Source organism: Melanerpes formicivorus, unplaced genomic scaffold (genome assembly GCF_026170545.1).
Source record: "Melanerpes formicivorus ecotype bairdi unplaced genomic scaffold, bMelFor1.0.p_v2 SCAF_30, whole genome shotgun sequence".
NCBI classification, from domain to species: domain Eukaryota; kingdom Metazoa; phylum Chordata; class Aves; order Piciformes; family Picidae; genus Melanerpes; species Melanerpes formicivorus.
Genome location: NW_027142382.1, coordinates 9,829,991 through 9,847,505, shown reverse-complemented (window position 1 = coordinate 9,847,505; position 17,515 = coordinate 9,829,991). Strand labels below are relative to the sequence as shown.

Genomic DNA, 17,515 nt, shown 5'->3' with positions numbered 1-17,515 from the left:
CTGCATGGTATACTGTTTTAACTTAAGAGCATGTTGGTTTTGCGTCACCTCAAGAAGCATAAAGAGTTCAAGATGACAGATACAGTATCTGGAACAACTTCTGAATGCTGTTAATGCAACATACTACATGTTCCATACATATATCAGAGATCAAAATAGTATCACACTCCAAATATAGCATAATGTTTTCAAAGCAACACAGTGTGATTAGTCTCTCTACCATTGTTTTCTTAGTGGTATTGAATGGCTATTCCTCCTCTAGTAGCACGTTTGGGAGATACATTCTTATTTGTCACCTCCTGCCCAACCCCCCTTATGGTTTTGTATTTAAACAAGATGCCTTTGATATGATATAGTTGTCTTCACTCTTTAACAGGTTTTCTTTGTGAATCTAATTTTAATGCTATGGGCCTTGACTGTACTTTAGAAAACTTTCCTGGCAATTGATAAAGCTTGACAATCTATAATCCGGGATGGGAATTGTTCCGTGATGATGCTGAAACACTGAAAATCTTATGGTCAGTGCGTTGTGCATTGAGCTGTTACATTTTGCAGAACTAGCTGAAAGTCTTCAGTAGCTATATTCTTAAAAGGTTTGCTTTTTTTGGTACTTGCTTGTGGGTTGGGGAATGTGCCATTTTCCACTGCATGTGGAGTTTTTAGATTATTTTTTTTTTTAGCTCCAGTTTAGTGCTCGTAATATTTTTAATCATTTTGCTTTCAGTTTTAGGAACTTCTTTGTACTTCATGCACTAACCTCTTCTGTGGAAAAGCTATTCTCATGGGGTCTTGTATCGGTTGCTTCTGCTGTGGGAGAAATCTGACCCGTTTCTGACACTGAACGGTGGCAGATCCACACAAAAGCATCTCTGAATGCAGCAGCTTCGTAATATCAGGAGGAGTTCTTAGATACAACCTGTATAAATTAGCTAAACCACCACAGTTTATTTGGGACAAAATATGTTTGTTAGGGATATTTCCTCTTTTTTTCCACTTTTGTTGGTCTAGATTGGGAAGATGACAGTTTTGGAAAGTTCAATTTTCTGTATAACTTGAAGTCATTATAGCTTGAGGTTAGTTGTAAATTAAAATGTGGAAGTAATTTGTTTTTGAAAATAGATTTGAGAAAAAAGCCTTAGGAAGTTTGCCATGGTCATTCAGACTGTCATTGTTCTTTGTTAATCTGCTTGTGGAGGCAAGTTAGCAGTAGGGAATATCTGCATACATCTCAGCTCTTCTGATATGAATCTAGTTGGGTTAAAACTTAAGCTGCTGATAACAATGGATCAAGATGATACATGCCTGTGAGCTGAGGTGGCAGTACACATTCCTTCTGCAAAGGTTGTGATAATCTCTGGAGGAGAGATTGGTATGTCATTAACCATGTTTCATGATTTATGCATGGATATTATTCCCAAGGCTGCCCAAGCCTCTTCCTCAAATAAGAACCATTGATGACTTTGTCTCCATCTCTGGAAGTGGTCACTCTGGGCTGGGAAGGTGGCATGTTGGACTATTGGGTGCCAAGACTCACTTGGGTTGAGTCACAACCTAGTTCCACAGAAGGCACATCCTCATTTAGTTTGTTGTTCTTGCTGTACTGTTCCTGTCACACTCAACTCAAATCAACGGTTATTTTCCCCCAAGTGTAAATCTTCAGATACACACTGGGTTTCACCATCTTTCCACAGTGCCTACCAAATCCACTTGAGCAAACATAATCCCACAAATGGCTTTGCTTTTTCAGGGGAGGAGCAATCTAAACAGCCTTTTCCACAAGCAGTGGACTCTAATACACAGTAACGTAAGCAAGCTCAGTGACCAGCACAGGAGCATGCCAATTAACAACTATAATGTGCTCAGATCAAAGCTGTTATTGTCAGTAGCCCCATGTTGGCACTGAGAAGGGCTGTGGTGGGTTAGTCCTGCCTGATAGCTAAACACTCACCTAGTGAGGTACTCATTTCCCCCTTACATGGGATAGAGTGATGATGGAAGATGAGAAGACTTGAGGGCAGTTCAGCAGGAAAAGAAAAAGCTTCATGGTTGAGTGGCGTAGAAAGAGGAACTAGTGACGACTTCCCATCAGTGTGCAGATGTTCAGCCACTTTCTGTAAAGCAGGGCTTCAGCGTGCTTAATAGTTGTTAGCAAAGACTAATGCAGTAACCACGAACTCTCCATCTTCCTCCTGTTTTCCCTGAGTTCCCATCAGTTGGGGTGGGCTGCCCTGGCTGTGTGCCCTCCCAGCCTCTTGCTTATCCTAGCCTACTGTCTTTTGCAATAATACAGGAGCCAGTCAGAGTGGGAATGAGCCCTCAGTGCCTTGATGCTGTGCAAGCACTGTTAGCAGCAGCAGTTTAGCCAGAAGTAGAATAGCAAGCACGGCATATAGACTGCTGTCAGAAAAAGAAGAGCCAGGCTCTGTACATCATCATGTCATCCTTCTGGGCAGGTTATGAATTTGAACTCGTGAAGTAAAATTGCCACACGCTTGCTGGTGAAAGGCCTTTCCCTGAACAGCTGCTGTTGGTCATAATAGGATTGTTGTAGCTGAATAACTAAGGGAATTTTAAAGCTTTTCCATCTTTGTACATTTGTGTGGTTTGTATAAACTTTACTGTTTCATATGTAAGTGTGCATATAAAGAAATAAACGTGCACATGTTATTCCCAGTCATAGTTTGTTCTCCATTCCCTTTTCTGGCTTGAAGAGTACAAATTAGTGACAGTTACTCGGTACTAAGGTCCCAGTTCCTCAGAGTGCCCAGTTTCCTTCTTGGGGGCTCTATTTGTGGAGGAAAAAAAAAAAACAAGTTAATATATTGCAGGTAGAACATTCTTTGCTTGTTATGTCTTATCTTGTTATGTTCTTACATGCTTGAAATTGTTCCTTATTTTCTGTCAGCAGAGCCGTGAGATGTTTAGTGAGGCAAGCACTGGAATTTCGTAGCTTGATGTGTCTTACTGCTCTAACTTGCAGATTTCCTTCTGTGGTCTTGCATTAATATAATTTATAAATACTGTTTTTATATATATATAATATATAAATTATATATTTATCTATAAATATATAAATAGTGGGCTGTTGCAGCCCAGATAATGTAAAATAGGGGCAGATGAAGTGTGGGAGGATGGGAAAGTGAAAGACACGCTGCAGCTGCGATAGGGCTTACCGAGTATGACATACACTGAACAGACAGACTGCTGGGGATGTGGCTTGCCTTAGATAGATGTAGGGGCTAACTGTGCATTTCCTTTTCATTTTTGTTTTGTGGTGTGTTTGTTTTGGGGTTGGTTGGTTGTTGACATCTGGTCCTCTGCAATCTGTCTTCCAGGGTTGTTCTGGCCTGCCCACGTTGTTTCTCTACCTTTTGTGGCTCTGAATGGCTAGTGAAGAGAAATGTTCAGTCTAATGGCCAATTGCTGCAGCTGGTTAAAACGATGGCAGGAACCTGTTAGGTAAATATATGGAAACATGTTACATTTCTGTGCTGCCCTTCATAAACTGTATTTCATTTTCTCTTATGAGTTTCTCTTTGCTATATAAGATTATTGCATAACTTTTTGATTTCAAGACAAAATCCATAATTTTTTTCTCGAAGAGAGAATCAACATGTCTTCTGAACTTAAAAAGGAAGTCTTTATTGTCTAAATCAGGTACTTTTTTTCTGACATCAGGAAAGTACAAAGTTCAGAATGCTGTCCCTCCTCAAGTGGGGTGATACTCGAATGTTTATGTACATTTTATTTGATGTTTGGCTTATTGAGCTAGTTTTTGCATTTTGAGATTTCAAAGTGTAATAATGTATTAAGACACTTTGTTGTAAAGAGTAGGCCATAACCTCAGTTGTCTGAGCATCTTCATACTGCATTTTGTGAGTAGCCATTCTCACCTATGTAATTCCACTATTCTCATTTGTTTCTGTCACATCTACTTTGTATCCTTCATCCTTTTCCTTCCAATTCATAGAGATTCACAGGCAGTGCATGGTTTGCTTCAAACTATGGGGAAAGGAAATGAAGGGTGCCTCACACATTTTTTGTACTTCACACTTGTAGGAGAAACTTGCTCTTCAATGCAACTGAACGTGCAGCTGATCAGAGAGATCTATTGCAATGATCTTTCTGTTTGATGGTGGGTTTTTTCTCAGAGGTTTTTGGATCTTCTGAAAGAATTTGCATAAATTATACTTAATGTACAATGAAGCTATTATAGGTTTAAGGCCGGAGGTAACTCTTTTAGTATCCCTTCACTTAAAGGAGCATACAACTGAAAACATTCCTTTGACTCCTGAGTCATTGTGAATAGGAGAAACAATTGAAGTGTACACATAGATGAGCTTTTACTTACTGTTCTACTTAAAATCTTTCCTTGGATGAATTCTAACCCATATACCCTTTGTTAATACATTGTACATACCACTGGTTTGTACGTTTGCAGCCCAGTTTGCCCCTGCTTGAAACAAAGGCGTGATGAGTATCGGTGTTGCTGCTTTACAGCATCTGACACAAGTGTTTTATATACTGTATAGTGTTGTTCAGATGTACTGGTTGAGATAGAAATACATTTCTAATATAGACACAACTTTTAGAGAGTCAGTAAAAACACAGGGGAAAGGAAATGAAATTACAGAAATTGTTTGAGACCATGACCGCACCAAAAAAGCACATACCTTTTATTTCAGCAGGCAAATACAAGTTGAAAGCAAAGTCATTGTCTCATATGAAACATAGAGCACAATATCAGTCTTCTCATTTCATATCCCATTCTGTCAGATAGTTTGACCTATTGAACATCAGCTACACAGTCATAACACTGCCTGCTGCTTGGTGTTTTGATACATATTCTTTCTAGTATTTATGGTGCTGTGCCATATTAAAAAGTTACAAAATAAGTGATGTCTATCTAGAGGTAAAAAAGGATTTTAAATATTTTTGTTGGTTTTGTTTTGTTTTGTTTTCCTATGGAGGAAGGTGACACTAATAATGGTGGGTCTTGATAATGCTGGTAAAACTGCTACAGTCCGAGGAATTCAAGGAGGTAAGCAATTAATTTGTTTATCATCTAATTAAAAGAAAGAGTACAATTACTAATTCTCCATAATTTAAGAAGTATTGCTTCATCTCTTAGTTTACCTTTCTCTCTCATATGGCTGAAGGAAAATTTTGGTAGTTTTGCATTGAAAAGTAGTACAAAAGTGGTTTGCCAAAGTGAGCATGCCACAGGTCCTGTTCTGTGAAGAGCTGCAGATGAGAAAGATAAGGAGGCCTTATCTCTGAAACATAAAGATCCTGATTTTTAACATCAAGCAAGTAATTTTAAGATAACTTAAAGCAGGTGCTCCCAGTCATGTACTTTATGTTCAGAGAAGTAGCAGAGCAAACTCTGCATTTGCTTATTTGCCACTGTGCTTAACATTGTGTTGAGCTAACAGAACAAGTCAGTGGTAATTCAACGAGGTTGCTACCATGCTCTCACATCGTTTTTCAAGGGTAACGGTATTGCGTGGAGGCAAGGTAGATAGTATATAAAAAACTGCCTCTCAAGGCATTGCACCCTGTAGTATTAGAGGCCTTAGTCCACAGAGGAAATAGTCTGTCAAGGCATTTAATTATCTTAGTTGGGAAACACCAAGTCCAAACGTTCAAAGTGCCTTGGTGTTTATGTGTCTAGAATTGGCTACAGAACTGTTAACTGTGAAAAATGCTACATTGCAACAAAGTCTGTTCTGAGCATCATAACCTATTTTTGGACTAGAATAAGGGGGTTTTTTGGTATTTCAAATAGGAAGTAACAGGGTAACTACAAGCAAGCCATCTGTTTACATCAGCTGCTTCAAGTGAAGGTCAGTGTAGGACAAAAACTCTGAAGACTGTAGAGCACATTCTAATTAATAATTACTTTGACTTAATGCAGTGATACCAAATATTGTGGTTAATGATGTGTTTTACACCTTAGTATATGTTAAAGAAATAAATGGACTTGATTTTCAAATTATTTTTCGTGTGTGTGCTGAGGTTGCTTTCAGGTGACCATCCAGTTACACACAGTTGTTAGTAAACTTTATACAAAAGTCAGTATTGTAAGAACATATGATGATGAAAAGGTTCAAAAGGAGAAACTGCATGTGTGTATATAAAAGGATGGTTCTACTAATACAAATTTGATGTTATTTATCACCAGAAAAAACACCAGCAATTTTCTATACACTTAATTCAGTAACAAACCACTCGATTTTGGAGGGTACTTTGCACCATCCAGTGGCACATTCAAGCAGGATATAATTTGAGATAAAATTTGTGCTTATGAAAGCAAAAAGTCTGTAGTGGTTTTTATATTTTCCTCTTGTGAGACTCCCTTCTAAATAACTTTAATCTTGTGTAATAACAAGAGTGTACTTGGTAGTTATCTGACAGACTTGGAGACTCCACCTTGACTTTCTGTTTATCCATGTTATGTAAAGTCACGGACTTGCTAAAGTGTGAATAAAGTTATGAATGTTCTCTCATTTATATTCCTGAATCTTTGCACTGAAGATGTGTTTCATTATTTGGCCATCTGTTCTGTATCAAAATCAACTTTAATGGCATTATTAGCTGTATCCCACTTTTTTGAGTAAAAAAAAGGGATAAAGATAGAATAGAATAGATTCGAATAAACCAGGTTGAAAGAGACCTTCGAGATCATCGTGTCCAACCTATCATCCAACACCACCTAATGAACTAAACCATGCAACCAAGCACCCTGGCAAGTCTCCTCCTGAACACCTCCAGTGATGGTGACTCCACCACCTCCCCGGGCAGCCCATTTCAATGGGCAGTCACTCTCTCTGTGTAGTGTATTTCTACAGGGAAACTACAGGGAGAAGATAGTTCTGACTTCTGTGACTGTTTCCCAGGGCTTGAGTATTGCTTAACTTAGTAAGCAATTATTATGTTTTTTTCTTTAACAGGATCCGCAGAGGTTAAAACCTTCAGTTAGACTTTAGGATTGATAGACCAAACAGCCTATAGGAGAAGACTGCAGTTAAAAGGGCTGAGGTTTTGCAGAAACCAAGTATATTTAAATTCTTAGGACTCTTAAACCTAGGCAGATCAACATCACCAAGGTCATACCTGCCAAATAGAGCTGCAGCAAATATGGCAGACCCTGTTTTTACATGATGACTGTTATTGGAAACCTCACTGTACAACAGGAGGAGATTTTTCAGCAATATCCCTTTACATTCAGCACCATCAATAATTTTTGCCCTTAACCAACACTTCTGTTGACATGTTTCTGTCTTGTAAGAGCACATACTTACGGTTCACAGTGCAGAGCACTCTTCAAAATAAAATCTGCTGTGGTTTGAAGCTGTGGTTTCTCACAAATGGGGGTCCTGGATGCTGCTTTACTGAAGTCTTAGCTTAACTGTTCTGCCCAAGAAATCTGTTCTGAATGTCCATCTTGGCTTTGGGTGAAGGATTCTCTCAAAAAGGAATATGGTAGCAGAAGGCTGGCAGTGATTAGCTTCTGTGCTCCACTTCAGAGCTTAGTGCTTCCTACTATGCCTTCATTTTGTCCTCTCAACAAGTTGAATTTTACGTGTGTTTCCTCTGTCTTGTGCTACCAAGCTCCATAAAACTGTTGCAGAGATCCAATTGAGTAATACCTGTGGAGACAGCTTAGTGCTGCGAGATGACTATAGATTTTGGTTTTGGTTTGTTTGACATCTGGGAAGGGCGACAGCAAGCAGAAGTATTAAAGCTATAGATGACAAACTTAAAACCAGAAAATTCAGATGGGAGCATTGGTGGTGAGGGGGAAAGTGAAAAGTGCAGTATGCTGAACACCACTGCAATTTAACTGTGGTGTTAAATACGATAAATTGCATTTCTTGCTCTTACTATCTCCATCCCCTGGTGCTCCTATCTACGTTAAGGTGAAGTAGCTGGGAGGTGAGTGTATCCATTTGAAATTACCTCAGGAGAGGGAAAATCTTGACATAAAAATACATGGTTAGCAGTATGGTGTCAATATGGTATTTGCTCCATGTTTTTAAGCTATGAGTTTTGCTACACAAATCACAACATAAAACCCTCTTTAAATAACTAAAGACACTTTTCAATAATGTCTGTCTTTGAACTCCAACAGAGTCTCCTGAAGATGTGGCTCCAACAGTTGGGTTTTCCAAGATTGACCTTAAACAGGGACGGTTTGAAGTCACTATCTTTGATTTAGGAGGTGGAAAACGAATTCGAAATATCTGGAGAAACTACTATGCTGAGTCCTATGGTGTAATATTTGTTGTGGACTCCAGTGACATTGCAAGAATGGAAGAAACAAAGCAAGCCATGATAGAAGTCTTGAACAGCCCTAAGATATCAGGAAAACCGGTTTTAGTGTAAGTAGTATTAATGAATATTCCCCTAATAATTTGGAAGTTTGTGAATTCTGACCTTCAATAGACCTTCTAAGGAAATATTTATGTGCAGTATAGTATAACCATAAGTATAAAGTACACTGTAACAGTAATACAGTATTTATGAAGTATATATTTATGACAGTGTCAGGCTACTGAAAAAAAGCCTTCTCTGCCTTCCCTCTTCAGTTTTACATGGCGGTATACTGAATCCATTCACTGCATCTGACATTAGATATTATTTAGTCCTTCTCAGACGAATTTCTTTTTCTTCTCTTTCATTAACAGTGGAAATACAAGGAGTATGGTTGGGTTTTTTTAAAACTTTAAAAAATTATGCTATTACTTGAAATAGTACGATAAAGACTTTGCAAGTTTGGCATGGCAGTGTGGGGTAAGAATAGGTTACTATTTATTCCTACATTAATTACTTAAATTGTAAATGGTTTATTATATTTGGCAGTACATGGAATCTCTCAGCACTAACTTGCTCACTTAACACATGGTGGTGCTGCTGATACATGATCAGCAAAATCTTGTTAAAAAGGCTGACTTCAATAGTATGTGGTGTGTGCTTTTATTTCAATGCTCTAATTAAAGACAGTTAAAGTTTCAGAAGACCTAGAGATAGTCACGGAACACACAGATTCGTGAGCATCTCTGCTTAGAAATGTTGGAAATAGCATTTGGTTAACTTTAGCCACACAGTAGGTCCTTGTGGACCAATACACTTCTGAGGTTACAAAATAAACTATGAAAGTTCAAAATGGTTTATCAGGACAATGTATTATTCTGTCTGCTGGGCATAAGCCCTCCATAACGCAGGAATTACGCAGTGTAAGACCATAAGGAATCTCTAGATCTGATAAGAGAGGCCTGTTACTGATCCGGCGGTTTGAGATTGAAACTGCCTAATTGTTTTGATCAAGTGCATTGTAGTTCAGAAAGCTGGTAGTGTGCATGTTAAATAATGGAACAGATTTGTAACTTCTTTTGCTATCTGAATATTATTAGTGCAGAGAAGTCAATAAAACCAACTTAATGCAGCTAATCAACTCAAATCTGTGCTGGAAATGAAGCTGGGACAGTTAGAAACTATGTTTCTAAATAAATACCACTTCTGTGTTTGGTCTTTTTTGATAAAAATCTTTCTGCCCCAATCCCATAACAGAGTTTATGTTGTTGGCTGGCTGTACCTGGAGAGAGTCCACACTCCCACGGGACCTGATCCTACTTTAGGATCCATGTCAGTAGCTAATCAAAAGGCGGAGAGTATTAACTGAATGTAATGTGACTGAGTTTGTTGATGTTACTGCCTTCCGACTGAGCTGAGAGCCTTTGGACAGAATTTGCCTTTGCAGCATCCTAGTTCTGTGGCGGGATTCAGTAGCTCATTGTTTCATATGGATTATGAATTATTTCCTCTATTGTAAACACCTTCTGTTTGGTGTGTATGATCATGTCATAACTCTGCATGTTCAAATAACTTGGCATGTTCAATTCATGTAAACCTCAGAATTTCTTACATTGTGAAGCCTGCATGTCATGAAGCAGGAAGTTTTTGTCCATAAGCACTTGAGTTCGTGCATGAAAATTAAGTGCTTAGCAAGTGAGCACCTTCCTTTCCCTGGGGTGCCTTTGGTGGGAGTTACGAATCCCCATCGCTCGTACTTGCAGAATCAGAGTTCTGTAGCACAAACTGTTTTCCCTCAAGTGCCTAAAACTGAAAAATGAACAAGTATCGAGAGCAGAATAAAGCAAACAGCAGATTTCTGAATTTCCAGTCAAAGACAGCCTTTTTAAACTTGCCTTTCTTCTAAGGATGCTCAGCTTTTGGTTTGCTTTTGCGATTTTTATTGATTTTTAATTGCTAATTATGAGATAGTTGTTGTCCACATAGAAAGATATTAGGGAACTTGCTGCTAAGTTTCTGATCAGTGCATTGTATGCTGTGCATGTTACCTGCGACGTCTATGAGTGTTTTATCTAGGGAAGTTCAAGTTGAAGTGATTCCCTTATCTCCCATGGTTTGCAGTGCAAAGCACAATCTATTTTTGTTGTCACAGATGTGGTGGTTTCGGGCTGTGCCCACCACAGTAGAATACTGTTACAATTTCATGCCAAAGGAGACTCCTTCTCCGTGATTTCCACACTCCAGAAGCTGTTTTCCTCCAGCACTTGAAATAAGGAGAAGCATAAAAGCAGGTGTCATTTGTTTATTCTCTGCTGTCTGTAGGTGCACAGATCACTCTGCTGTGTCATTTGTATGCTTAAATACAAAGTGCTTGTTAATGATGTGTTAATTATTTTATGAATTATTATACCATCCCAAAAACTAACAAAATAACCTAAACTCTAAACGAATGAGATGGAGGGAGCTGTAACTTCAAAGTATGTTTTGAAGAATTGTGAAAGTGGTATGGTATTGGTAACTCGATCAGAATGAAACACTTGAAATATTTTTACTGGATGTTCATATTTCTTTTTAATCATAGATTGAACTGATATACCAAGACTTCAGCAGGCAGCACTGAATTCGTCTAATATTTACCCTCCTGTGCTATTTGCAGTACAATGAAGCATATAACTATGCTGTAAGACTGGATGTAAGTCTGTTCTGAATTGCGAAGGCAGGTGCAGAAGTTGCTGTGTGTGCAGTATCAGGTGTATCACTGTGCGTCCTTATCATCCCCTTGTCTTAGGCAGTAGTTTTGGGGTATTCTCTGTCTGTGTAGTCATGGTAGATAATAGTAAAAAAAATTACATCAATTGGATCAGGGGAAAATAAAATCCTTGTGACTGGTAGGTAGGATAGACCTTTGAAATAAACCATTGCTCATCAGACAGATTTGTATATTTATAAAGGAACATTACAGTTACTAGGTAATCAATATCATATTTCTAGTTGGCCTCTAGTATTTTCCTTATTAGTTGATACAACTTGGAGAAGAGTGATACCAGAGTGGTGTGGAGGCAGGAATTTGCTTCTGGATAAGAATCCTGATCTGTCAGAGTTCTATTCCTAATCTACCTTTGTACTGAAATGTATAAAAGAAAACTTCAAAGAGAAATTGCAGTTGCTGTTAAGTAATGCTCACTAGAACTTTTCATCCTGTTTTACTTGTAGAGTTCCTAGTGCTCAGAGCATTAGGATTTGGATTAAGAAGAATGCTATTGGTGAGTGATTTTTAAAATGTCACTGTTCAATAATAATTCCAAGAAATAAAATACAATTTATGTAACTCTGTCCTAGTGATTAAACATATTTTGTAATATACTCATTTTATATACTCTAACCTCTCTCAATAGTTCCTGAAGCCTTCTTACTCTCGTCTTACCTTCCTTTCTGGCTGTGTAAACACATGGTTTTTTGGCTGTGGTGCAAAGAGCAAAGTATGCTGCTGTCTGTTGCCTTTGAGAACAGGTGAAGTGAATGAATTAAAACAACAATGGTGCCACATCCAGCTGACAGCCAGTCACTAGTGGTGTCCCCCAGGGATCAGTGTTGGGCCCCATCCTGTTCAATATCTTTATTGATGATATGGATGAGGGGATTGAGTCCATCATCCATAAATTTGCAGATGACACCAAGCTGGGAGCAGGTGTTGATCTGTTAGAGGGTGGGAGAGCTCTGCAGACGGACCTTGACAGGCTGGAATGATGGGCAGAGTGCAATAGCATGAGATATAACACATCTAAGTGCCAGGTGCTTCACTTTGGCCACAACAACCCCATGCAGAGCTACAGGCTGGGGTCAGAGTGGCTGGAGAGCTCCCAAACAGAGAGGGACCTCGGGGTACTGGTTGACAGCAGCTGAACATGAGTCAGAAGTGTGCCCAGGTGGCTAAGAAGGCCAATGGCATCCTGGTCTGCATCAGGAATAGTGTAGCCAGCAGGAGCAGGGAAGTCATTCTACCCCTGTACACTGCACTGGTTAGGCCACACCTTGAGTCCTGTGTCCAGCTGTGAGCCCCTCAGTTTAAGAAGGACATTGAGACACTTGAATGTGTCCAGAGAAGGGCAACGAGGCTGGGGAGGGGTTTGGAGCACAGCCCTGTGAGGAGAGGCTGAGGGAGCTGGGGTTCCTTAGCCTGGAGAAGAGGAGGCTCAGGGGAGACCTTATTGCTGTCTTCAACTATCTGAAAGGAGGTTGTAGCCAGGTGGGGGTTGGTCTCTTCTCCCAGGCAACCAGCACCAGAACAAGGGGACACAGTCTCAAGCAGTGCCAGGGGAAGTTTAGGCTGGAGGTGAGATGAAAGTTCTTCCAAGAAAGAGAATTGGCCATTGGAATGTGCTGCCCAGGGAGGTGGTGGAGTCACCATCCCTGGAGGCCTTCAAGAGGGGATTGGATGTGGCATGTGGTGCCGTGGTTTAGTTGTCATGAGGTCTTGGGTGATAGGCTGGACTTGATGGTCTTTAAGGTCTTTTCCAACCTTATTGATTCTATGATTCTAAGTTTTCACATCTCTCTTCTTGACTTTGATAGAGGTCTGTGGTATGGTTATTGCAGGAGCTAACTGTCCTTGAGGAAATGGTCTAAAAATGTACTGGGAGGGTGAAGAGATTTTCCCCTCAAATAAGCAACTTCGATGTGATGTAATGGGTAGAATACATGCTGAACCATGAAGTACCTTTATCTAAATATCTCTATTTTGGGAAAAAAATAGCATATCCCAATTTGTATAACTGTGTATTTCATCCTGTAAGAAGATAATGTTGTTTATAACAGCATTGCTTGGACTTATTTGGGCACAAAAAGAGAGTCTTTAGGGAGTGGTGGCAAAAGGGGCAAAAAGAAGTTGTCTGAGCAGCCGAGGATCAGGGTAGGATAGCTAAAGCACAGATGGAACAGGGGCAGGAGAGTTTTAATCATAATCAATAGGGAGGTGTGCAAATTAGGTATGGGAAATTATAGCCACAGCAAAGACTTTCCAGTACAATAATAGGTTCTTGAAAACTGTATGTATTTTGTTCTGGAGAATTACCAATCTAGGGGGGATGTTGTTGGTTTGGTGTTTGTTTTGTTTTAATTATGGCTTTTCCCAGTAAATAAACCTTTCCTATTTTTTCTTTGAATAACAGACCATTTCCTCAGAATGTTTCTCTACTTTTTTTTTCCTCTGGAAAGCACTGGAAATTAATGTCAATTTATGTCACTGTATTTCTTCTTAGATCTCTTCTAATCATCAGCAGCTTTATACTGTGAAAAATTCTAGCAAGACGCCACCTTGAAATACCATGGGTAGATAGGTCTCATTTCACAGTGCAGAGCAGTTTGAGATGGAAGCTTTGTGATAGAGCAAAGCAGAGTTGGAGTCACTGGCCCAGTCCTGCTTTTGCCATCTTTTCTATCCCACTTGTATAGCAGTGTGCCCTAATCTTGCAGTGCACATCTATGTGTCAGCTCTGTGTTTTGGGAGGAGTAAGAAGACACATTGCTGATGAAAGTGAAGTTAAAGGGAAGATAACTCCTGCTTTTCATTCTCTCTGATGAAGGAATGGATAGTGAGCATGAGAACTATTCAGGGAGGATTGTGCAGTATAGTTACAAGATTGGTACAGAACACTGTGTTGCAAGTAATGTGGGTATGTAAGAGATCTGATATTGTTCAGTGTGATACTTGCTTCAGTTTGAATTGATACTGGGGCATCTTTTTATCTATTACCATCCCCAGAAGTATTGCAGTGTCATTTTAAGATGGTTTTCATACAGTGTTGATGATACTGACCGTTAGTGAGAAAATACTTGAAGAAGTTAAAGTTTATATTTGGCATTTTTTACCTGTTTTTTCCTCTTTGTTTTGTGCTACTACTTTCTTTATCTTTGCATTACTCAGTATCTATTTATAACACTGAAATGCTTAAGTAGTTAATTAGTCTGTTATGTATGGAGGAATTGAGTTGTAGAAAGCAAGAGGTCTGGCAGTCCTTAGGTTCATGGGTCGATTCTTCTGTTGGCATCCTGAAGGATTATATAGGTATGCAAATCAAAATGTCCTTAGGATTTTTTTTTCCCTTTTGTTGGAAAGAAGCATTTAGACTTCATATGATATAAGCAAATACTGGTTTGGTTTGGGGTTGTTTTTATGTTTGGGTTTTGGTTGGTTGGTTTGGGGATTTTTTTTGTGTGTTTTTTGCTTTGACATGAAACACATGCAAGAGGAAATACAAGTCTGTGTGCTGTGCCTGGTGTTTTTACATCACACATTGCTGGGCAGGCTGGTGGGGTGTTTGTTTGTTTGTTTGTAGTAGAAACTACTTTCAAACTATTACTTTGGTGATGAGGCATTCTAGTTATTAATAGTTCTCTTTTCTTACTAGAACAGAGGCAGCTCTACTTCAAGCTGTTCTTCTGTATAGCTAAGTAACTAAAGTAAACACTAGAGTTATTTTTGTGATTACTGCAAAATTTGGGCTGTTAGTCCATTTGAATACTCAATATCAAATTCTCATTATGTCAGTATAAGTTGTAGTTTGTACTATTTACTTTCAGTTAATAACACCTTATATTGAGAAGTAGCTTTCCACAAGTTTTTGTTTCTCTCTCTTCTCAGTTGTTCTACAGCATAGTACCATAGTATCAGTCAGGGTTGGAAGGGACCACAAGGATCATCCAGTTCCAACCCCCCTGCCATGGGCAGGGACACCCCACACTAGATCAGGCTGGACAGAGCCTCATCCAGCCTGGCCTTAAACACCTCCAGGGACGGGGCCTCAACCACCTCCCTGGACAACCCATTCCAGGGTTTCACCACTCTCATGGGGAAGAACTTCCTCCTCCCCTCCAGCCTGAATCTCCCCACCTCCAGCTTCATTCCATTCCCCCTAGTCCTATCACTACCTGAGATCCTGAGCAGTCCCTCCCCAGCCTTCTTGTAGGCCCCCTTCAGATACTGGAAGGCCACAATGAGGTCACCTCGGAGCCTTCTCTTCTCCAGACTGAACAGCCCCAACTCCTTCAGTCTGTCCTCACAGGAGAGGTGCTCCAGCCCTCTGCTCATCCTCCTGGCCCTTCTCTGGACCCGTTCCATGTCATGTATGTTTCTGTTTTGCCATTTTGTAACCAATATACACAGCTGAAAACTGCTTCAGTTATTTACTTGTCTCTGAACAGGCATCTGTCTTCCTGAATATTAGTAAAACTTGCCGAGTTTTTCCCAGAATTTAACATACAGCTCTTGTTTAGCGAGACTGCATTGAAGAAAGACAGCTGTTGTGCAAAGAGGAAGGGCTGGTCCACAAATGCATTTCTCTTACAGGTAAGGATGCTTGTGTGAACACTCCTGTGTGGGGGACACTGCGTAAAACAGGCGATTGTTGTAATTTGGTTTTCTCATCTGTTGATGCTGTCTCAAGTAATCTTTTGCAAAACTAGTGTAATGCCTTTCTTTTTAAGGGCCCAAGAGTGAAGTAAAAGGCTATCTATTGTGTACTTTTGTTCTGCTGAAAGTAAAAAACAGAATCAAAGAGTGGTAGGATTTGGAAGGGACCTTTGAAGATCATCTATTTCAAACCCCTTGCTAAGACAGTTCACAGTATCACAGTATAACTTAGGTTGGAAAGGACCTCGAGGATCATCGAGTCCAACCTATCAACACAGACCCCATGACTAGACCATGGCACCAAGTGCCACGTCCAATCCTCTCTTGAACGCCTCCAGGGATGGTGACTCCACCACCTCCCTGGGCAGCACATCCCAATGACGAATGACTCGCTTGGTGAAGAAATTTCTCCTCACCTCCAGCCTAAACGTCCCCTGGCGCAGCTTGAGACTGTGTCCCCTTGTTCTGGTGCTGGTTGCCTGGGAGAAGAGACCAACCCCTTCCTGGCTACAACCACCTTTCAGGTAGTTGTAGAGGGCAATGAGGTCAGCCCTGAGCCTCCTCTTCTCCAGGCTAAACAACCCCAGCTCCCTCAGCCTCTCCTCACAGGGCTGTGCTCAAGGCCTCTCCCCAGCCTTGTTGCCCTTCTCTGGACACGTTCAAGTGTCTCGATGTCCTTCTTAAACTGAGGGGCCCAGAACTGGACACAGCACTCAAGGTGCAGCCTAACCAAAGCAGAGTACAGGGCACAATGACCTCCCTGCTCCTGCTGGCCACACTATTCTTAATGTAGGCCAGGATGCCATTGGCCCTCTTGGCCACCTGGGCACACTGCTGGCTCATGTTTAGGCAGCTGTCAATCAGCACCCCCAGGTCCCTCTCTGTCTGGCAGCTCTCCAGCCACTCTGACCCCAGCCTGTAGCTCTGCATGGGGTTGCTGTGGCCAAAGTGCAGCATCTGGCACTTGGACTTGTTGAATGCCATCCCGTTGGATTCTGCCCTTCTACCCTGACTAACATCTGCTCCTAACTTGGTGTCATCTGCAAACTTGCTGATGACTGACTCAATCCCCTCATCCAGATCATCAATGAAGATGTTGAAGAGGATGGGGCCCAGCACTGATCCCTGGGGCACACCACTGGTGCCTGGCTGCCAGCTGGCTGTGGCACCATTCACCACCACTCTCTGGGCTCAGCCTCCAGCCAGTTCCTAACCCAGCTCAGAGTGTTGCTGTCCCAGCCATGGGCTGACAGCTTAGCCAGCAGTTTGCTGTGGGGAACGGTGCCAAAGGCCTTGCTGAAGTCCAGGCAGACCACATCCACAGGCCTCCCCACGTCCACCAGACGGGTCACCTGATCATAGAAGGAGATCAGGTTGGAGAGGCAGGACCTGCCCTTCCTAAATCCATGCTGGCTGGACCTGAGCCCTTGGCCGTCCTTCAGGTGTGCAGTTATTCCACCAGGATAATCTGCTCCATCACTTTCCCTGGCACTGAGGTCAGGCTGCCAGGCCTGTAGTTTCCAGGTTCCTCCATCTGACCCTTCTTGTGGATGGGGACCACATTGGCCAGTTTCCAGTCTTCTGGGACCTCACTGGTGAGCCAGAACTGGAGGAAAATGATGAAGAGCGGCTTGGCCAGCTCATCTGCCAGCTCTCTCAGCACCCTAGGATGGATCCCATCTGGTCCCATGGACTTGTGAATATCCAAGTGGCTCAGCAGGTCCCAAACTAATTCCTCATGGATTACCGGGGCACTACACTGCTCCCCGACCCCATCGCCCAGCTCAGGAG

General features: G+C 41.1%; 1 protein-coding gene across 7 annotated transcripts in view; it reads left to right on the top strand.

The window, feature by feature from the left end:
• The window catches only part of ARL13B (ADP ribosylation factor like GTPase 13B), a 54,362-nt gene that overhangs the window by 1,800 nt on the left and 35,047 nt on the right, over positions 1-17,515 (top strand). For 6 of the 7 annotated variants that reach the window (XM_068155276.1, XM_068155275.1, XM_068155278.1 and 3 more), the window contains exons 2-4: positions 3,336-3,459; positions 4,971-5,041; positions 8,135-8,384. In XM_068155276.1, the coding sequence (XP_068011377.1) occupies positions 3,401-3,459; positions 4,971-5,041; positions 8,135-8,384 (380 nt within the window). In that variant the 5' untranslated portion in view covers positions 3,336-3,400. The remainder of the gene's footprint in view (positions 1-3,335; positions 3,460-4,970; positions 5,042-8,134; positions 8,385-17,515) is intronic. The other variant, XM_068155279.1, reaches the window with a different exon arrangement.